The sequence below is a fragment of the Cupressus sempervirens genome, chromosome 8, assembly GCF_028749045.1.
Source record: "Cupressus sempervirens isolate cs-2001-9-10 chromosome 8, ASM2874904v1, whole genome shotgun sequence".
NCBI lineage: Eukaryota > Viridiplantae > Streptophyta > Pinopsida > Cupressales > Cupressaceae > Cupressus > Cupressus sempervirens.
The window spans coordinates 797481358-797505182 of record NC_143125.1 but is presented as its reverse complement, the minus strand read 5'-3'; the positions used below and the strand labels follow the sequence as shown (position 1 = coordinate 797505182).

The following is a 23825-nucleotide window of genomic DNA, read 5'->3' as shown; positions in this document are numbered from 1 at the left end:
CCTATGACCTTAACCATGAATGTCCACTCAGACCCAAAGGAGCTAACAAGCAAATGGAGTGGTTTTATGAAGAAGAGGAGCTTGCTCTTGTAACAGACCAGCAAGCTAGTCACCATGATTCTGAAGCTAAACATGTAGAAAATAGGGTGGAAGATGACGGAGTTTTGCACCTACAAGAAGCCCACCTATCTAGCATGCAATGGGAGGGTTCTTTTAGAATGCAGGAAATCTTGGCTGGTCCATGAGTCATTTCCTTACTGGATACAGGTGCGACACTTAACTTTGTAGATGCACAACTTGTAGAGAGAAGGGGTATATAGACACAAGGATTTGAGGGGTTCCAGGTGAAGGTTGTAGATGACTACACTTTCCAATGTGAGAGAATGGTTCCAGATTTACCAATGAAACTCAACAATTTTGAGTTTTAAGGATGATTTCTATGTTGTGAACATGGGTGATACCAATGTGATCCTTGGCATGAGATGGCTCCATGCGATTGGAGAGTTCACACTGAACTTATGTGAGATGTAGATGAAGTTTGAGATTGATGGGTCTACACATATCCTTAAGTCCATCAAAGAAAGTAATCTGAAGACCCTTTCACTCAGGAGGATGGAGAGATTGCTTAGGCACGACACTGTGGAGTGGGCAACAGAGTTCAAAGTGATGCCTTATATAGATGAAACTCACAAAACAACATACCATCCAGATATTCGGGATCTTAGAATTAAGCATTCTAAGGTGTTCAGTGATAGACCACCACCTAGACCACCTGATAGGGGATGTGAACACATCATTGAGCTGGCAGAGGGCACTAAGCCTATCATAATTATACCATATCCACATCCTAGGCAGTTGAAGGATGAGATTGAGAAGACAATTTAGGACCAGTCAATTGAGGATGCTACATGGGAGAGTGACAATATTTTACAACATCCAACTTTGAGTTTGCTTGAGGGCAAGAAAATTCAGGAGTGGCTCATCATGATGTCCCCACTCTAGGCCAGGGGGACTAAAAGTGGACCTTGTGTTCAGTGGCAGGCAACTCTTTAGGGTTTTCTACCTTTTAGGGACCAAGTGAATTCTTTTGACTTAGTCTTGGATTCATTGGGTGGACTCACTGAGACCCCAGCTTTTGACCACAAAATAATGTACTAATATAAAAGTTCCTTGTTAGAGAATGGACTCTGCTTCCGAGTTGTTTTGAGGGAGTTCTGATTTTTTATAAAGTTCTTGCAAGTAACTATAGTCTTTGTAAGTCATTTTAATTTTTATAACTTGAAAATATTAGTTTTCCTAAGTTAGGTACCTAGGTTGTAAAGGGAAATTAGAGCGAAAGGTGTTTTCCCAACCCTAATTAGGTTGGACACCAACCCTATATGGGCCATTTTTGCTTTTGGAAAGAGCATTGATTGTTTTTGCACACTTAATATTTTGCCCTCATTCTTTCATCCTTGCTATGGCAGCTAGGGTTTGGAGTCTTCTTAAGAACGCATACTCTAGAGGATTTCAATGATTTTGAGTTTGCAAAAGATCAAACAAATTTTTGCAGCTGGTTGGCTTCATTTCAGAGGTCAAATTGGAACTGTTTATTGGAAATCTGGGTTTCTATAGGGTGGATTTTTGTTGTGGTTCCTCATTCAATTATTGGTGTTGTTATTGTTTTTTTTACCATGGTTGGAGGTCTCTTTCCCAACACACAGCTGCTCATTTCCTAGACGTCATCTACCACTGTTTGGGGGTCCTGCTGTTTGAATAAGAGCAGTTCTGAACATTTGTGTTTGCTGGAATTAATTCAGATTTGTAATTTCCAGCACTTTAATTTATTGTTTCAATAAAATCAGGTTCTGGACATGAAAATGTTGGAAATAAACCTTGATTTATTTTTTCAATATTCAATTATTGTATTTGAATCTCAGCTTGTTATTGTTTGGACAACTCTAACTGAATTCTAAAATATAAAACTCATTCTGCAAGTTTTGTCTAATTCTGAAAGATCAAGCAAAGAAATTTAATTTAATTTTAAAAAGTACAGCAGCAGGGTTAAACTGGTCCGGTTCTTCACAAATCCCATGTTTTTTAATCAAATTTGGAAAGATTTACGTCAGATTATAACAAAATCAAATTATATTGTATTCAGTGCGATTGGGAAATCGAAGTTTTTTGGGCACATATTGGTACAGTATATGACATGTATCTGATGGATGCTTGAGGAGATTCTGGTTGCTCTGCTGCTAAGGCACATCCTAATGCCAAGCTTTGCAATTGTCTGGAAGAAAGCAATTCTTAGAAAGAGAAATAAGATCAGTGCATATATAGCAGAATTATACTTTGGAATGTTATCTATTTCTTCCAAAAATATTGGATAGGCATAGCCTAATGTTTACAGCATTCGGCCATAATTTCTTCATGGGAGATAATCCAAGATGATGTAAATCCAAAACATTTATGCCATATAAGAAAATTTAGATAATAAATAGAAATTGCAAAGACCAAATGCCGACATCAATGAGCCTTTGGTGTTATCTAGTAATTTTCATTTTGCTAGTTTGACTTAATAGAAAAACAGGCACACACATCAGCTGTAATCTTAGAATTAACTTTGAACATTAGATACAAAAAATTGGACTGTAAGCATATTAGAAAGGGGTTTCCCATACCAGAGTTTGGAGGTAATCCATAGATTCTCCCGCTTTACAACATTCTTTTGGAACATTTCTTTGAGTGCAAGGCCAATCTGTCAGTACAAAACATCAAAGTCAGGCGGTTGCAGTAAATGTTTTGCAATTAAAAAAATTCAACTATATTGAAAACCATGTTAAAATGGCAATTGAACCAAACAATGACTTGATTGTGCAATGACTTATTCCCTTAATAGGACAAGTCAACAGAAAGCATACAAAACTTCTGTATGAAACACTACAGCCACTATTAAGAACTGGAAAGCAATGGGTGGTGTGCATTAATTGGAAACATCATTCATAAGATGGATAAGAGAACTTTATGGACTGCATTATGTAAATCAAGTAATTGTCTATAGTGTGAGAAAAGAAGGTGAATTGAACATGGTTGACATGATCTTGGGATCTCCAAGTTGGGCTTTAAAACTATACCGACCTCCTTCTCATTGCCATATATCCTTGCACAGTCAATATGTCTGTACCCAGCCTGCATTCATTAAACAAAAATTATAGTTAACCATAAATTTCAGGAGGAGAAGCAAATATGGCATAAAATGACAATGAAAAAGTAAGATCACATGTTGCAAAAGTTCATATAATCTAACAAAGTGCCTTAGGATCACATGCATGGACAACCGTTCCTCAATGATGATGAGGAAAAGCATGTAGGTTCAGGCTGTAGACACTTAAAAAACTTTAGAAAATAAAGTATTTTTATTTTCTGAAAAAATTCTTGATGACATCATCATTAATTTATTTATTTATTTATTTTTATGCCATTAAATCCCTTTATCTTAATTAAAAATATTTAATTAAGGAATCCCTCCCAAAAATGTTTAAATCTTATTTAAACATTATTTCCTTATTTATTAATTATTTAATTAATAAATTGACCAAAAAACCCAAAATAATTAATAAATTTATTTTTTGCCCAAAACTTGGCCAATTTCCTTAAGACCACTAACCTCTTCCAAAATCTTCTAATCCTTCTTTAATTTTGATTAAAGGCTAATCCCATCATTTCCTACCCCTAATCCCAACTCCAAATATTTAATTAAGATTAAATATTAATCCTCATGTTTATTAAAAAAGTTTTAATAAATATCTCCTCAACCCAAACCCTTGAAATAAATAAAACTTTATTTATTTCCTAAAAATCTAATTTATCCTCATCCTAAGAAGTTCTAGACTCTTCTAGAAAGTCTTCATCCTTATCCTAAGAAGTTCTAGACTATTCTAGAAGGTCTTTATCCTCATCCAAAGTCTAGACTCTTCTAGAAGATGTCTTTAAACCTAATCCTAATCCCCTCCTAACCTTGTCACATTCCCTAAACATGGGTTAAGACTTACTAACCCAAGCCAAAGTTAACAAATATCTCCTCCTTCACCCACCCTTCATTAAATGCCATCCACTTGCCTATCCCTAAGCTAATCCTAAACCATCCTAATCCATCCTCTAATCATTTGCACAATCCTAAGCAAGCTTAAAACCTTCCTAATCAAGCCCAAGTCGAAATTCCTCTCATCTCCTTCAAAATATCCCAACCATAAAACTTTATGAAGCCCACTAGGCCATAAATGACTCTTCCAAGCCCTTTTATTGCTCTTACAAGCCATTATGAGGGTCTTTATGAAGATTTTATCCCTTGAGCCTCCTTTGTTGACTCATCCTTCCCCTTTCCTCCATCCTCTCACCCTGTGACATGTGTCACTCCTTGATTGGCTGTAAGGAAGCACAATCCATGTGCTCTCCTCTCATGCAATTTGAGCCCTCCATGAGCTTTTTCTCATCCTTGCATCTTAGCCCTCAATCCCTCAAGCCTCTTGCCTATAAATTGGATCCTTCCCCTTTGCAAAATAACACAATCCATGAAGTAAAGTCATAATGCCATTTTAAGAAGCCATTTTACATCAAAACCATACACTCACACCCAAATTCCAACTCCATTTGAAGCCCTTTTTGAAGCATAAGCTTGAGCATACATCCTATTTATTTAAACAAAGCCACTCAACAAAAGAGCTTCTCATTGAGAGAGCCTATTAATGGCTCATATTCTCAATTGAGAGTTCATCTTAGTCTATCTTGAAGTTTATGAATTTTGTTTAGTTTGTAGAAGCTTTATTTAAATTTGGTTTCTATTAGCATACTAACATTGCTCATATACATTTTGGCACGCCCGGTGGGACCCCGCATGGGTCATCTTCATTAGCTTTTTTTAGTCAAGTTTTGTATGTCATTTGCTGATTTTGGCTAATTTTGCTTGTTTTTGTGATTGGTAGAATTGTATAAATTGGTTTTGTAGGTCCACATGAGCATGAAGAAGACAAAAGAACTCGTAGTCTATCTCATAGTATTTGCAGATTTTTCAAGCTTATAGGTGGACAAAGCACTTGGAATTCTTCTTCCTCTTCTTGTCTATATTCTTCTTATTCCATCTACTTCTTCTTCTTCTTCTTGTGGGAGATCTTGGCCATTTTTTTTTTAAGGAAGCAAAATCATACACACTTCTTTTTAGTGCTTAAAATGAACCCCCAAATCATACTTAAATCCATTAAAAAATTAAAAATTTGCAAAAAAGAAAAAATCTTTTAACAAGTGAAACTAAACCAATTCAATCATTTGCATCCTTGCGACATCAAGGTTTTAGATGCATTCATGCAAAGTTAGGAACACTTCATTTTTGGGAATTTAAAAAGAACTTCAAGTTTCCATTTCAAAAGGTTCAAAATCAACACTAAGTGCACACTAAAATCTAAATCAAACTCAAAGCATCAATCAAAGATAAAATGAACCTTATTTGCAAATATTTTAAAGTTCTTTTAAAAATTTCATGAAAACTGAGAGTCCTAAATGGTTGCCAAAAATTGTCCTAAAAGCTTTGTTATTTGTTCCAAACAAATGTTTTGTTGCAAAACCTTGAATGTTTCTTAGGTTTTTCATGCATCAAAACAATCTAGGAATATCATTTTTGGACTTAAAATATGCAAGCTAGAACACAAAATCTTGAATGAAAACCAAAGTCCAAAGAGTCATTTTCACTTTTGAGTCCAAAACAATCTTGAATGATCTAAGGTTTAAACAAAGCACTTCAAAGTTCTTAAAACAACACACAAAATCTCAATCTTGAATGCTCAAAGGAAAAAACTTGAAGGTTTAATCACTTGTCTTTGAATGCATATTGCTAAAATCACTCTTGAGTGCCATGGATTAAAATCAAGTTTTTTTTTTTATGAATGCATGATTAAAACAACAAATCCAATCTTGAGTGCCAAGGATCAATTAACCATTGCAATATCAAACACTTCATTTGGAGCTTCTAAAATTGAACAAAACAAATCTCTTTTCCACATGCAATTTAGGTAAAGTTTGATTTTTGGACATTTAAGAAACTTTGTTAAGTTAAATACAAATTTGCAAAAATCAATTTGAGTAGTTCCTTGGACTCACATTTTTTCTAATCACCCATCAATTCAACCATTGGTTGCAATCTCAGCACCATCTATGGGGATGGGTCTACCTAAGAGGGTGTTAAGTGCTCCACAAAGATCAAACTCCACCTACTTGGGTCTTTAGTGGTTTTTCTAAGTTAGAAAATTCCTTGAATGCGCATTAATCTCGCTCACACTTCATTTGGGCATAAAAATTGGACAAATCTTGACGTGGAGGGCCTCCGGGCGTGCGCTTGAAATTGAATCTCACACATCTTTGTTTTGGGCTTAAAAACAAAATCACACCAACTCTCGAATGCCTTAAAGAAAATTAATCGATACTTGACGTGGACGGCCTCCGGGTGCGCGCTTGACAAATCGAGTCTCACACATCTTTGCTTTAATCTTAAAACAAAATCACACCAACTCTTGAATGCTTTAAAGGAAATTAATCGATACTTGACGTGGAGGGCCTCCGGGCGCGCGAGTTTGCTTTTGTTGACCCTAACTCTTCTTCTTGTTTGCATTCTTCGATCAATTTACTTTTGTTGGCGCTTCAAGTTGGAATTGAACATTGTCTCTTAAACATGAGTGCTTGCAAAGTCTAGATTAGCACACATAAGAGTCAGTTGGTAAAAGAACAAGCGTGTTTTTTTTAGCCCAAGGTCATCCAAGTCTTCTCTCCCCTTGTCGTCTTTCGAGGCCATCTTGGGTGCATAAGATTAGGATCCAAAACCTTGTTTCTTTTTAAGAGGCCTGCTTGAGGATTTCATCACCCCTTGGACGACCTCAACTCTCGCGTTCCGGCGGAGTATAAGAACCGGGAGGTGAATCGAAAGACACCTCTCTTGGGATCAAGATTTTGTCACTCAGGCTAAGCCTCAAGGAACTTTATACCCTTGAGAAGTGAAAGAGGAGAAGTGGGTTACCACTCCTCTCGGCTGTGTGACATCTTTTTGGTTTCATCTACGGATTTGGGCTTCACATACTTTGGGTATATCGAGGACTCCCTAACTAAACCAACTGTCAGCCTTGTAGACAACCATCTAAGATGTTAATGTGCTTAAAGTGACTGATCGAAACATTTGTAGAACACACACACTCCTTGGCGCAAGTATCACATTCTGGGAATCAAAACTTCTATCTGGTTGTTTTTATCTATTGCTTGGTCTTTTACTTATTGAATGAATGTTTGCCAAACTTGGTCAATCCTAGCTTAGGGTACACTTAGCGTAGTCACTGCCTATTCCAGAAGTTGAACAAGTTGAAGCAAAATAACCGAGGTCTCTCAAAGCCAAGCAGACTCAAGAATTCATGTCAGAGCAACCCAAACCCAAACAAAAGTTTCACAAAGTTAAACTCAAGCCATCTCAGGCATACCAAGAACTTTCAGCCAAGAGAAAGGAACTAACACCAAGTCCTTGAATTTCCAAACTCCACAAAGTAGAGGATAAAGCTGCCGACGAAGCACTTCAAGAGGCCTGGTTAGAGCACACCATCAAATTTAGCCAACGTCCAGGAGTTAATCCTGCTTATGCCTTACCAACTAAGCATCATTTCTATGATTAGACACCCTTGTTTCTCCACACCTTCTTGGGTAAGCTTCACCTTAGAGTCATCTTTGTAGAAAAGTCAGCCATCTTAGGTTATCCCCTTAAGCATTATTAGCTCATCCATCTCATTTAGGACCAAACCATCTAGCCAGCAATCCAAAATCTTCACATCCAAGCCTTCAAAAATTGTTGTCACCTTGCTAAAAGTTTGTCATTCCTAAAATCTTTCAAAACCACCAATCTCACCAAGGTTATCTCTTTGACAAAGCTTTGTCTAGGGTAATCTAGCTTTGCCACTTGTTATCCCTCATCACCTTGAGCTAAAGGTTGGGATCCACAAGTGGTCAATCTCGTGTTCTTCCTAAAGGATCATCAGTCTATCCTTAAGTTGACACAATCACCACCAAGCTTGCACATAGGAAAGCAAACCTTTTGTGCTTTGACAACATATCTTTGAAGTTAGAATCCCCAACCCAATCCTCCTTAGGTTTTGTCATATAGCTTTGCCTCAACCTAGGAAATCATTTGCATAGAAAAGCCTTCCTCCCTTTTGCATCCACCAGCATTTGTTGCATCTCATCCCTAGAAGCATTTTTCATGCCACCCGTCACTCGCTTAGCCAAGAAGAAAAAAACAATGGAGCCCTATCATTTGGATCGAACAGCCTCACCCCCCTTGAGCACTCAGTCATCCTTCAGCCCAGAGAAAGCTATGCCATCATCTACTGACATTGAAGCTTTCATGAACCAACTAGGAAATGCAGTATTGGTAAATGCCATTATAGACAAGAACAAAGAGACAATCATGGCTAATTTTCGAAGGGACAATGTAGGAACCTTTGACTTTGGAAGACCCCCTCCATTATCAGATCCATCTCACCTGTTGTTTGGGCAGCTGCCACCACCCATAGGCTCTTATGATCCAAATTATCCTCAATATATGCCAAAAGAAGAGCCTCCAATCAATCCATATGATCCAACAGACCCAAACATACCATCATCCACCCAAGTTGAAATCTCCATGCCGCAAGCCAACCCAGCCACCACCACTCCATCCTTGGTTCATACCTCTCCGCTCCAAACCCCCTTTACCCAAAACACCTCACCGTTCACGCCCTTCACTATTGCTATTGCTGCTCCCCAACCCAGCCTTCCAAATCCACCCATCTCCCAAATCAGTGCTAGCATCTTTGGCCAACCTCAGCAATATACAACAGGGATGCCGCCCATGGGGCCAAGTAATCAACCTTTCATCACCCCCAGCTTGTTCACCACAGCCCAAAGCACAATCCCATCATTTCCATTAGGTCTTGGAAGCTCAGTGCCATCAGCCACAAAGCCACAAGCTACTACCCTCACTCCACAAAGCTATCAAACCCCACGAGCTACTACCAATGTTCTGCCTAGCTCTCAAGTGACCCAAGCTCCCACCACCACTCTACCAAGCTTCCAAATCCAGCCACCAAGCTATCAAACCCCATCAATTCCATTTCCTAGCTTTCAATTCCCACCACCTCCACCACCAACTAATCTATTACCTCCTATTACCAACTACTTTTCAATGCCACTTCTAGGAGGTAACCCACCAATCCAGCCAACCACCAATTATTTGCAGGTACCATCCCAAATGGGGGCGCAGCCCACATACCTTGGTCAAACCCCACAAGCCCCCCGATCCTTTCCCCAAGCTTCACAACCATCTTATACCTTACCTCCACAAAGCCATTCATTTATCCCACAGCTAGCTTATGTTCCTCAATCCCAACCTCAAATCCCATATCAACAGCAAGCCTCGCAGCACATGCAGCAATATGCGCCACATCCCCCTCAACAACCCGTCATCCACCATGCAGCTGCCCAAACAATGTACAATCCCTATCAGCAAATCCCTCACAGCTATCCATATTCAGTGGCCCCATCTAGCGCATACCTACCTTAAGGCACTCCTACATTGGAGGCACCCCAACCATCACCTATCAATTCAGAATGGGAGCAAATGAAGACAGCTCTGAAAGCCATCCAAGAAGGGAATGATCCGAAGACATTCAAGTTTGAGAATGTGTGTCCTTACTCATTTGACAGAGCCATTACCATGACACCGTTTCCCAAACACTTTGAGGTACCCAAATTTGACAAATTCAGAGGAAAAGGAGACCCTGTCACACATATCAAAGAATTTTACATGCACTGCTAGGACGTGGCATACAATGATGTCTTCCTCTTGCGCCTTTTTCCCAAAAGCTTGGTTGGACCAGCTCTTGAATGGTTTTACAGAATCCCCTATGGCACAATTAAAAACTTTGCTGAATTATCTGAGGCATTCGTAGCCCAATATGCCCATCTCGTTGAAACAGAGCTATCAATAGTTGACCTTGTCCACACTAAGCAAAAAGGTGGAGAAAGCCTTGCTGAATACCTGCAAAGATGGCAAACCCTTACCACTCGCATATCCTGCACCTTACCAAAGCGCCATGTGGTGAAAATGTTTATTGATAATGCCCATCCCAGCTTGGCTCACCACATGACCATGAACTGTTTGCAGACCTATAAAGATATCAAAGAGAAAGGAATGATCCTTGAGCAAGGACTCATTAAAGATGGTGTGGTCAAGATTTACAAAGAGGCCAACCAAAATCAATCACATTCCAATGACAAGTCTAGATATTGGAACAAAAACAAGCACGTTGCAACAGATGGCGTCACTGACACCAGACATGTGAATATTGTTGGTCCTTCTCACAACCAGTCCAACCCACCATATCAACCAAACAATCAACAAGCTATCAACTACCAACAACAGAATAACCAAAGCTATCAAGACCACAATCCAAGACCCAACTTCCAAGGGTCTAGCAATCAAGCTAATGCCATCAATGTAGATGCAGGACAAAAGCCCAGATTCCAACCTACACCTAGAAACTATACACCCCTTGGTGAGCCATTGGATGTCATTTTTGAGAAATTAGTCAAGGAAAACCTCATCAAATTTCCTCCTACCCAGCAAATTGACCCAAGCCAATCCAAAGCTGCATGGTACAAAGACAATGAGTACTGCAAATTTCATAGGGTAAAAGGTCACACTACCCTCAGATGCATGAAACTGAAAGACTATGTGCAAGACCTCATTGATCGGAAGGAAATCACTGTTGGTGCCCAAACCTCTCCCAATGCAGGCTTACAGATCTATCAAAATGCTTTTCCTCCACACAACAACCAAAATCTTGGAAAAGCACCTATCCAAACCAACAACAACACCAACAACCGTCAGCCAAACCAACAGCATGGGAAGAACAATGACCACACTTCATCCTATATAGACTATGGTAGCCTTATAGGTTGTATATCCAAGAAAGAGCCTTCTGTCAATGTTATCAATATCCAAGGACCAAACAATAAGTGTGCAGTCACCACTCGAAGAGCGCGATTTAACATTGCAGGCCTACCAGTTTCACCAGCACCATCAGCTCCATCAAAAAGCCAGTATAATATCTTGGAACACCTTGGGAACATGCCAGCCCAAATCTCCATTTTAGACCTTCTTCGCACTAGTCCTGTGTACAAGAACATCCTTGACAGTGCTCTCATAGAATCCCGTGTCCCTTCTGATATCAATGCTACTGATTTTCGTAATCTTGTTGGACACCTTTCATCCTCATGTGCCCTATCGTTCAAACCCACCGACATACCCATGGTTGAGCCAGATCACACCCTTCCGCTTCGCATAGCCATCATGGTATCAAATTTTGCCGTGAAAAGAGTAATGATAGATAATGGATCAGCCTTGAATATTTGCACCCTAAAATTCATAAAACAAGTTGGGTATACTGAGGCAGATATCATCAGTGAGGTTATCACCATCAAAGCTTATGACAACTTGGAAAGAACCACAGAAGGAACTATTTTGCTGCCAATCAAGGTTGGGCCAGTCATCCAAGAAACACTCTGCCATGTTATTGATATAAACCTACCATTCAACATCCTCCTCGGTCGCCCATGGATTCATGCCATGAAAGTCGTTCCATCCACTTACCATCAGTGTGTCAAATTTCCACATCAAGGCACTGAGATAACCATCCATGCCGATCCAGAACCCTTTGCTTACTGCAATGCGGTTGAAGCTTCATATACAAACCATTGCCCTAGAATTGATATTGGCACATCCATCACCAGCTCATCCCACACTTGTAATGACCCAGAAACCATTCTTGCCTCTACCCTTTCTACCGTGAAGATCAATAACAAGGGTTGTGGAGAGTATAGTCTATCGGATGCATTTGTTGTCGGGGCACTCCCACTTGATCCACATGCCCATGGACGACCGACATATCACAAAGCTAAGGAGATTCCACCTCCTCGATACAAACAGTTTGGCCCAACAACCTTTGTATCCTCAAAAATCCCTCTTCATGAGGAGCTCACTCCAGATATCAACAATTGGTTACATAAGGATGCACCTCAAAGGAATCAGGCATGCCTTGATCACTTCAGCCAGAAGTATCCCCAAGAACATAAGCTCATCACTGACAAATGGAACTATCAAGGTGGTGGTCTAGGACCAGAAGAAAGAGGCATGCAGTGCCCCATCGACGAACACAAGTGGGAATCGAAATGAGGTCTTGGCTTTGGCATACCCACAACTGAGGGCACCAAAACAGACGGTCATGCTTTTTTGAACATTCACCGCGACCTTGTCGAAATCGAAGACATTCCTGAGGAAGTTGAAAAGAGAGCCTACGACGATATCCTAGACCAAATCTCCCTCGGAGACTCTGTTCTCCAAGAACTATCCATCCACCTCATTGACCTACTACTCGCCCATCCACAACTCATAGATTGGGACCAACCAAGCGTCATACACATTGATGAATTCACATCAGAGGAAGCGCTTCTGAGATTCATGGGAGCTGAAACACCTCACAAGAAAACAAAGCCAAATTCTGCCTATATCTACAAGCTAGATCCCAAGGGGTATTTTGGAAAAAATCCCCAACCTAGTTCCGATACACCCAAAACTGGAACTAAGGTGAATCTGAGACTAGCTAAGGCAACGAAGAGAACCCCTCAGCAAGAACATCCAGAGCCACAAGCAGAACATGAGGATTTAGCATTACCTCCTCAAGATAATCAACCAGAGATATCTTCTATTCTAATTGAGGATACTAGGGAAGTCAACATCAGTTCTTCAGAGATCCCTAGGCTTGTTCTCATTGCTGCATCCCTATCACAAGACCAAGCTGATCTCCTCTTTGAGGTCTTAAGAGAGAACATTGGCCGATTTGCATGGTCATATTAGGACATGCCAAGGCTTGATCCAAAGCTTGTAGTTCATCATCTTGCAATCAATCCACAGATCAAGCCCGTTAGACAAAAGCTTAGAAAAATGCACCCCAAGGTGGCATTACTGGTCAAAGCTGAGTTAGAAAGAATGTTAGCTGCTAAGGTTATCCGACCTATCAACTATTCAGAGTGGATCTCCAACATGGTCCCCGTCACTAAGCCTTCTGGTGACATCAAAATCTGCACTGATTTCAGAGATCTTAACAAAGCTTGTCCAAAAGATGATTTTCCCTTGCCCAACATAGATATGATTGTAGATCTTACAGCTGGACATGAAATTGTCCCTCATGGATGGATTTTCTGGGTATAATCAAATCAAGATTGCAGAAGAGGATCAACATAAGACAGCATTCACTACCCCTTGGGGAACCTTTTGCTACAACATGATGCCTTTTGGCCTAAAGAATGTTGGGGCTACCTATCAAAGAGCTATGACAGCCATTTTTCATGATCTCATCCATAGCATTTTGGAGGATTATGTGGATGATATCTTGGTCAAGTCTCATACCTTCATGGATCATCTTGCTGACCTGGAGAAAGTCTTTGATAGGTTAGCCAAATATCATCTCATGCTGAATCCCAAGAAATGTGTCTTTGGGGTCACATCTGGCAAGCTTCTAGGCTTTATAGTTTCTAAACGAGGTATAGAGATCGACCCCAAGAAGGTCAAGGCTATCTTAGACATGCCTCCTCCCCAGACACTGCGACAACTTCGTTCTCTTCAGGGAAAGCTTCAATCTGTTCGGCGCTTCATCTCCCAGCTTGCAGATAAATGTACACCATTTTCACATTTACTGAAGAAGGATGAGAACTTCAAGTGGGATCCTTTATGTCAGCGCAGCTTCGACCATCTCAAGTAGTATCTCATCAATCCCCCTATCTTGGTTCCACCAATTCCTGGTCGTCCCCTGATTTTGTACATATCAGCAACACCTACTGCTCTAGGGGCACTTCTAGCACAGCTCGATGACTACAGCAGAGAAAGAGCCATCTACTACATCAGTAGAACCCTAGTTGGTTATGAACTCAATTACACTCCTATGGAAAAAGCTTGTTTGGCAGTTGTTTTCACAACTCAAAAGCTTCGCCATTACATGCTAAGTCATACCATCCAACTAGTCTCCAAGATTGACCCTCTCAAGTATATGCTCTCCAGAACAGCACTTACAGGCCGTTTGGCCAAATGGGTTATGCTCCTCAGCGAATTTGACATCCAGTATGTGGACATAAAGGCAATCAAAGGGCAAGCTATAGCAAATCACCTAGTTGATGCACCTCTAATAGATGCTTATCCGTTGATCACAAAATTTCTAGATGAGCATATCTGTCTAATTGAAGAACAACCCCCATGGAAACTTTATTTTGATGGCTCATAAACATCTCATGGATCAAGGGCAGGAATATTGTTGGTCACACCTCAAGGAGATTACATTCCAAAAGCCTTCAAGCTACAATTCCCTAGCACCAACAATATAGCTGAATATGAGGCCCTCATAGCAGGATTAAAGATAGCTGTAGAATGGAACATTGCTGAGCTACAAATCTTTGGCGATTCTCAGCTCATCATCAAGCAAGCCCTAAATGAATATCAAACCAAAGATGAAAAGCTATTACCCTACAAAGAGCTAGTTGATCAGCTAACCCAGCATTTTACAAGGCTTCAGTTTACACAAGTGCCTTGAATACAGAACAAAGCAGCAGATGCTATGGCTACTATAGGCTCGCTCTTGGAAATTCCCCAAGCAGCTACACAGTATGAGTTTTTAGTGGAGCAGCTCCTCACACCCGCCTATGCGAATGAGGATTCAAACCGTGTTTGTATCTTGGTTGGTCCCCAATCCCCTTGGTACCATGAGATTCACGCTTACCTTAACGATGGTATCATATCCCCTCACCTCACACGTACCCAACGCCAGAACCTCATCCGAAAATCATCCCGCTATGTTATCATAGCCAATACCCTATATCGTCGAGGTTATCACGATACTTTCTCTCGATGTTTAGACCAAAACGAGGCCGCGATGGTGTTAAAGGAAGTACACTCTGGACTTTGCAGTGCCCACACGAGTGGTATTGTCCTAGCGCGACAAATCCTTAGAGCAGGCTACTATTGGCCTACCATTGAAGAAGACTCCTGTGACTTTGTCAGAAAGTGTCTCCCATGTCAGCAGCATGCAAATCTTGTGCACGCTCCAGCAGAGGATCTACAGCCTATTGCACCACCTTGGCCTTTCGCTTGTTGGGGCCTTGATCTAGTTGGAACTATCACACCCCTCTCATCTGATGGACATAAATGGATAATAACAGCTACAAACTATTTCACTAAATGGGTGGAAGTAGTCCCCCTAGTCTCAGCTACAGGAGTTCAGGTCTCCAAGTTCATCTTGTACCACATTGTTTGCCGCTTCGGCATCCCATCCACCATCTTCACCGACCACGGAGGTAACTTTGAAAATCTCAACATGGAAGAATTATGCACTTCCCTCCGCATCCATCACCGCTTTTCTAGCCCATATTTCCCACAAGGTAACGGCCAAGCAGAGGCAACTAACAAAAGCCTCCTCAAAATCCTAAAGAAAGTTGTCAATGATTCCGATCGTGATTGGCACCTACAAATAAATCCAGCCCTATGGGCCTATCGAACTTCCTTCCGTACATCCATAGGCACAACTCCATACTCCTTAGTCTATGGTGTCGAAGCGGTACTACCTATAGAGGTTGAACTTCCCTCCTTGCGCATATCTTTGCAAGGGCAAATATCAGATGAAGAATACAGAGGAGCTCGGCTCACCCAGCTAGATCTCTTAGACGAGAACCGACAACAAGCCTATGATCATCTCACAGTCTATCAAACTCGTCTCAAAAAGAATTTCAACAAGAAGGTGCTTCCACGACACTTTCAGCCAGGTGACATGGTCCTCAAAGAAAATATGAAAGTCCAAGCAGATCGAGAAAAGAAAGGCAAGTTTGAACCTACATGGCTTGGTCCTTATGTTGTCACTACTTCCTTTGTCTCCGGAGCCTATCAGCTATCTACACCGGAAGGAGAACTCTTGAATGATCCTACTAACATCATTCATCTCAATAAGTTCTATGCTTGAAAATCCTTGGTATACCTAGCTTTTGAAAAATACCAAAAAAAAAAAAAGTAAAGAGAAATAAGCATCCAATGGTGAAAACTTGGCAATTCAAGCGCCTTGGATAGGTACCTTGGTGAAAACTTGGTAATTCAGGCGCCTTGTGTACTAAGACTAATCCATTATCTATCACTATCCTATCCCTCATCCATTCACCCACCATCCCATAAAACACCTGCTTGTTCCCTTGGTGTTCCAACCAAATATCCAAAATCTAATGGAGCTTGTAAATACCTCCTGTACAACTTGTAAAATCTTGTACCTCAGCTTGTAAAATCTTGTACCAAAGCTTGTATTATACCTTGTAAATCTTGTACCATACCTTGTATATCTGAATCTTGACCAAAGTTTGTACCATATTCCAGCTTGTAAATAATCTTGTATCCTAGCTTGTATACTATCACGTGCACACACAAAACCCCATTTTCACTTAAGCTTTTCGCAAACCATCTACGTATCCACCTATCACCTATTATAGACATCCCATCCTTCACAAACATTTCCATCTCACAAAAACCAAAACATGAACAAACTTGTACATTTGTAACATATCTTGGTCCATCAGCTTGTACATCCTCTTTAGCTTAGTACCATTGTATCTATCCAGCGTTCGTGTCAATTCGTCCTTGATCAGCATCTTGCACACATCGCACATCTTGGTTAGCTATTCCAATGCACCCTTTAGCTAGATTTCCTGTCACCAAAGTGTTATCTTTCTTAGTTCGGATTGTCAAACACATCACTCATCCAAATCCACCAGCTTAGGTGCTCTCCGATAGGTCCTTGCAGGATATAGCTTTCCTCATGTCTGATCTTGGTCCGTTAATACCTCGTCCTACCCATCTCATTGGCAAACGGTTCTCTTTTGGATTTTCACTTTCTTTTGATTTGGACTCTTCCCTGTTGGGTCTTGAAATATCTTTTCCAAGCTATCTCCTTGTTCCCTCCTCAAGGTTGCCACGATCTTCCATATCATGGTATACTGCGAATGGGGCAATCAGAGCGTAAGGTCTTGATCATGTCTTTTTCTTGTTTTCTTTTCTGCTTGTGGGTTACCCAGTGTCATTTCCACACTGCTTCCTCTGGGATTCATGTGTGATACTGGGGCAATCCTTGCGTGTTTGTTTTGAGTCAGTTCGTCAGTCCTCTGGACAGTTGGTGAAAAGGCCTTGATGTTCTTGGTAACCTTGGCAATTAACCAACAGTTCTATAGCAAATCTAGTGCTCAACTACATGGTGGTACTTCTCTTTGAAGTATCCCCCCGCTCAAAAAGCTTCAATGATTTTCCTTCATCTCCATTATCCCCCATCCATATCTAGCATCCGTCTCTCCTACCCCAGCTTATGCATCAGTATCTCTTTGAATCACTCCTCACCTTTAGCTTTAGGGATCCACAATCCTAGTCTTAGGGATCCACCAATCCAAATCAATCCACCAAGCCTCATCTTTCGAGATCCACAATTCTAGTCCTAGGGATCTCTGAAACCCATCTTCCGCCAATCTGACTCTTTGAAATCTTGTTGCATTAGCTTTTTAATCCCCTCATCCATCTCCCCATCTTGGATTCCTTTTATAGCGCTCCGCTCCTTCATCCTCTGCAATCCCTGAGATCTTAAGCTTGCTTCCTCTTGTGCCTCTGATTCTCCCTTTATCATTCTTCCGTAGTGAGAGTTTGAGCTAACTAAACCTCTTCTCTTAAGCCAATCTGAGTCTTCTTGCTCATCTCGGATTCTTGTACTTTTCAAGAAGTTGTCGAGCCTTGCTTTCTCTCCCTGCCGCCTTCTTGAGGGGGCATCTTGCAGTCCATTCTCTCCTCTTTTGCTCTAGCCTTGGGCATCTTATTTTCTTATCTTTGATGCCATGCCACTTGTGGCATCACATCAAAGAGGGGCAAAATGTAAACACCTAAAAAACTTTAGAAAATAAAGTATTTTTATTTTCTGAAAAATTCCTGATGACATCATCATTAATTTATTTATTTATTTATTTATTTATTTATTTTTATGCTATTAAATCCCTTTATCTTAATTAAAAATATTTAATTAAGGAATCCCTCCCAAAAATGTTTAAATCTTATTTAAACATTATTTCCTTATTTATTAATTATTTAATTAATAAATTGACCAAAAAACTCAAAATAAATTAAAAAATTTATTTTTTGCCCAAAACTTGGCCAATTTCCTTAAGACCACTAACCTCTTCCAAAATCTTCTAATCCTTCTTTAATTTTGATTAAAGGCTAATCCCATCATTTCCTACCCCTAATCCCAACTCAAAATATTTAATTAAGATTAAATATTAATCCTCATATTTATTAAAAAAGTTTTAATAAATATCTCCTCAACCCAAACCCTTGAAATAAATAAAACTTTATTTATTTCCTAAAAATCTAATTTATCCTCATCCTAAGAAGTTCTAGACTCTTCTAGAAAGTCTTCATCCTCATCCTAGGAAGTTCTAGACTATTCTAGAAGGTCTTTATCCTCATCCAAAGTCTAGACTCTTCTAAAAGATGTCTTTAAACCTAATCCTAATCCTCTCCTAACCTTGTCACATTCCCTAAACATGGGTTAAGACTTACTAACCCAAGCCAAAGTTAACAAATATCTCCTCCTTCACCCACCCTCATTAAATGCCATCCACTTGCCTATCCCTAAGCTAATCCTAAACCATCCTAATCCATCCTCTAATCATTTGCACAATCCTAAGCAAGCTTAAAACTTTCCTAATCAAGCCCAAGTCGAAATTCCTCTCATCTCCTTCAAAATATCCCAACCATAAAACTTTATGAAGCCCACTAGGCCATAAATGACTCTTCCAAGCCCTTTTATTGCTCTTACAGGCCATTATGAGGGTCTTTATGAAGATTTTATCCCTTGAGCCTCCTTTGTTGACTCATCCTTCCCCTTTCCTCCATCCTCTCACCCTGTGACATGTGTCACTCCCTGATTGGCTGTAAGGAAGCACAATCCATGTGCTCTCCTCTCATGCAATTTGAGCCCTCCATGAGCTTTTTCTCATCCTTGCATCTTAGCCCTCAATCCCTCAAGCCTCTTGCCTATAAATTGGATCCTTCCCCTTTGCAAAATAACACAATCCATGAAGTAAAGTCATAATGCCATTTTAAGAAATCATTTTACATCAAAATCATACACTCACACCCAACTTCCAACTCCATTTGAAGCCCTTTTTGAAGCATAAGCTTGAGCATACATCCTATCTATTTAGACAAAGCCACTCAACAAAAGAGCTTCTCATTGAGAGAGCCCATTAATGTCTCATATTCTCAATTGAGAGTTCATCTTAGTCTATCTTGAAGTTTATGAATTTTGTTTAGTTTGTAGAAGCTTTATTTAAATTTGATTTCTATTAGCATACTAACATTGCTCATATACACAGGCACCATAAGGAATAGAAATATATTTTAAGTGAAGTTCTACCAGATGGCTGACAGTTTGCAGCCAGCAAAACTAATATGATGGTAGGTCTATAAAGATTGAGAGGCACACTTAGCATAATAATGCTCCTATTTGAGGTAATAACCACCCAGAAAAAAATTGATGTCAGTGTGAAGTATCGAAACAAACGACATTTTGATCAACAAGCCAATGAATATTTCCATCTGGAGCATAGTCTTCAGAAATTAACATGGTGTCACCATATATCAGACTTAACATTAACAATAGCTCAAGAACCTAAGATCGTGTTTTAAAACACAAATCTTGATTATGCCTAATAGTATTCAATGCTATATTTAGTAAACCTCATATCAACATTCAACATGGTGCAAAAGAATCTAACCAAAATTTAAATATTCATCCATAACATCACAGCATTTAATGATCTATGTGAACTGATTCAAATTTTGTAACAGAAAAACTCTAGATTCCTTTCATAGGGCATTGCTAAATAAAATGATAAAATTTCTTATTAAGTTGAGATTTATGTTATGGACATCAGCTTCCAATGGAAAAGGGTTTTCAAATCTTCACTACAAAGAAACTATGTAATTTTTCCTAGAATCTTATAACAATCATAACTATTATTTAACACAAGCTGTATTCTCAAACCCCTGTTTCCATCTTATAGATCCCAAGCTCTGCTCTTCTAAGCTCATTCATAGCTAATAATACCAACCCTTTGATAAACATTCTCTAAGGAAAGAAACCTATTGTAGGTACTATAAAGGATTGTCTAGTCTCCCCATAATTTTTGTAACCATATTTGCCAAACAGTCCCTGGTCTTTGTTGCTAAATGTCATCTTGATTTGAAATTTGCAGGTATCAATTAGGTCCATGTCTTCACAAACAAATTATAAGAATGTACATAAGTAATATGATATGTTTCTTATCTCTGTGCTTTAACAATGAACGCATGTCATCATTTTCCATAAAGTTTTGATTGTTCCACGAAGATCACTCAAGCTTGTGATACAATGGCATTTTGCCACCCAAATACACTTAAGTCAGTGATATTCTAGTATTGAAGAACTTGAATGGCTGTTATCAACAACCTTGATTAGGAAAAATCATTCTACAGCCTAGTAATATAGATCATAATCTGGGACTGCAAGATGGTGTGAAATCATACATTGTAAAATATTAAACAAAATTGATCAAATCTTGAAATGGCTAATTAAAAATTGAGAAAGAATAGAGTAAAATTCTTGTCATTTCGCAACAATAGTGCTTAGGTCATCTCCAATCTAAAACTAGTTCAAAAGAATGAATGAAGTAAATGTTGCAAGAATTTGGATATCTTCACATTGCAAGATTTACACGTTGAAATGTGAAGTCCAGAGGACTTGAGTAAATGGCAGAAAAATTGGGATATCCGTAAATGTTTTGCATCAAAAGATTTGGAAATGCTGAAATCTAACATCAAAACTATAATTAATTAATTAAAACCTTTAGAATCACTAGGATTAAATATAAAAGTAGTAATATACTTATATTATTGATACTGAAACTAGAGCATACAAAATTGTTGCATTAGGCATCTCATTACAAAAAGAAACTCTGAATTTAGAACTTTAAAAAAATTGGCAACCCTGAAATAGAACATCAACAGCTTCTACCTCAAAAGGAGAGTCATAATTGGACAATTAAGTACCAATTCGACATTAAACTAATTACCATAGCATATTTCTTTTCAAAATTGTGCAAAATTTGTGGAAGAATTTATATTAAAACTAAAAATCCATAAAATCAATATTCATACAATTTGGTAATGTTAGAACAAAAAGTGTTTGATCTAATAAACCTTACCTCTATAGCCACCTTCACTGCATTTCCCACAACACCAGGTTCGGCCTGCCATGTTCCTAGTCCTACAGCTGGCATCTTCGCCACTGTACTTATTTTAAATGATGTCATGGCTTCCTTCTATCCTATAAAATCAGCATCAACTCTCTTAAGTTAATAAGAAATTTCAATAGAAACAGTCTGGCAAGAATAATGGTGGTCATTTATTTCAGCAAAAAAAATCAGTGTCAACAATCTGCTGAGTACAACAGAAGGTATTTGGTTAACTGGAATTTAAATCAGGTCCACTCTATCATCTCTGACTATGATTTGTTTAGAACCATTAATTGAAAAATAGGTAATAAAAGTTGAATGGGACGAGCTTAAGCATTGATGCTTCAAAAGCCAAGAACTGGGTTCAAATTCCAATTGGGGAGAATAAAATGTTGACATTGGGTAAATTACAGGTACACAACTGAGATTTCTAGGTGATTCCTGGTTTTTACAAAAGAAAATCAACACAAGGGATCGAAGTAACATTGAAAACTTGCCAAACCTAGTACTCTGAAGTGATTTGCAATTTTGCCTCTATGATTTTTTCAATAAGTGACAAACATCAAAAAATCAAAAAGAGTATACGACCATTAAACATATCATGAACAGAAATGAGAATTGTTGTTGGATCTAGGACCTTCTACAAGGATCAAAAACAAAAATGATTATTCATTCAGATCTTTGACCTTTAGTAAACTACGATTCTGTCAACACATAGATTGGTAAAATTCAAGTATTAATTCAACCCACTTTTTATTCTCAGTACAAATATGTAAAATGTTTATAGTAGAATAGGGTTCAGCCCAATTGAAATTCTCTGTAAATCCGTGCCCCTTTGAGGTAAACAAGACTCACTGATTTTAACTACAGACTTCCTTTCTTTTATTGATTTGTTAGCAGTACTAATTCGAGGAGTTTTTTACATTACAAAGATAAACTGTCATTGTAAAGTACTCATTACAACTGTTAAATAAAAGTTTATTTACACACGGGAAAACCAAATATATTTCATATATCAACGGGAAGGTCGACATTGACAAGTAAAGCCGAATCAAATGAGCTATTTTATCAAAACTGAGGCTTTAAAAGCGGAGCCCGAGATCCTTGAGATATATAATGTGGAAAAACAGGTAAAATATCACATTCACCTTGGTGAGTAGGTATGAGTAGATCGAGTACAGGGCTTGGGTGACTTTCACCAAATAAAGCTTGACATGCAAGTTAAAGATAACTCAACAAAAGGGAAATTTCAATCAACGGGATAAATCTTGATCTTACTTATTTGAAGAATCATCAAGAGTGCGAACAATTGGAAAGCTCAATAAAAGTGAAGTTTCATTCGAACAAATTAATCTTGGTACTATGGAAAAGCACAATTAGAATCCAAAACCCTACGCAATAGAGCCCACGGACTTCGTGCCCCTGCTGGGAGCTTAGACTGTAAAGTGTTGATGCATGTCAACAAATATCCAGCGAGGACAAGGGCTACCAAACTAAAATTACAATATTACCATTTTTCATTTTTATCTAAAAATTCTAATTACCATTTCTGTTTACAGATTCGATCTCCTGCTAAAACTCCTCCTAAATATTTATAATACAATGGAAACCAATAGAAGCAGTGGATATAAAACATCTCACTGTAAATCGTTCCTGAACCAAGATGCTAGTAAAGCCTAAAGCGCGTTCCCATGAGCTAATTCGGAAGTAAAACATACAAATTTGTGAATACACTTTCTGGTGATACTAACAGCATTTCAATCATTCCAAGCTTTCAAAACAATCCAAACATGAGCGGAATTATCCACAAAATTTAAATTTTGTTTGTGTTTGTCAGAATATGAAACTTCAGCTAAGTGGCATCAAAGAATGCAGAAGAACTAAGAAAAGCTATAACGATATATTCATGATCAAGACACAAATGTACATCCAAACCAATTTGAAACAAATCATATAAAATACTGTGAAAGTATAAATCTATTGCAGAAAATTTACCAATCTTAAATCTTTCAGAGACTGTATGACTTCAAATGAGATTGAATTCACACTCGAACGAGAGCTTACAGTTATGGCTTCTCGAAATAGCTGATTAATAGCGGAGAAAGTCCAACAGTGAGTCGGAAATGTGGGAGAACCAACAAGATTGGACTCTTTCGGCAAAGAAATAGGTAAATCTTAACCGTCGTTGAAGTTTGTTAAAAGAAGGGGACTGGCCACGCATTGCTTTCACTTTTGAAAAAGAACAAAAAACTTTCGATCTAGATTTTTTATTTTATTTAAGCTTTTAATGATTAAGACAGAATAATTATTAAGTTTTTTGTTTTAGCTTTTCATGATTGAAATAGAATAATTAATAATTAATAATAATAACGTATGAAATATTTTATCAA

The 23825-nt window shown here is 38.8% G+C and overlaps 1 protein-coding gene across 4 annotated transcripts in view; it reads right to left on the bottom strand.

Annotated features, from left to right (window-relative positions):
- The window catches only part of LOC149544805 (NADPH-dependent aldo-keto reductase, chloroplastic-like), a 42188-nt gene extending 18583 nt beyond the window's left edge, over window positions 1–23605 (bottom strand). Inside the window, exons 1-4 of one of the 4 annotated variants that reach the window (XM_089795373.1) lie at window positions 23431–23605; window positions 21406–21527; window positions 3118–3168; window positions 2661–2737 (exon numbers count right to left, since the gene is read on the bottom strand). In XM_089795373.1, the coding sequence (XP_089651499.1) occupies window positions 2661–2737; window positions 3118–3168; window positions 21406–21513 (236 nt within the window). In that variant the 5' untranslated portion in view covers window positions 21514–21527; window positions 23431–23605. The remainder of the gene's footprint in view (window positions 1–2660; window positions 2738–3117; window positions 3169–21405; window positions 21528–23430) is intronic. The other 3 variants (XM_089795375.1, XM_089795374.1, XM_089795376.1) reach the window with 3 other exon arrangements.
- Between the last annotated feature and the right edge of the window lie 220 nt (window positions 23606–23825).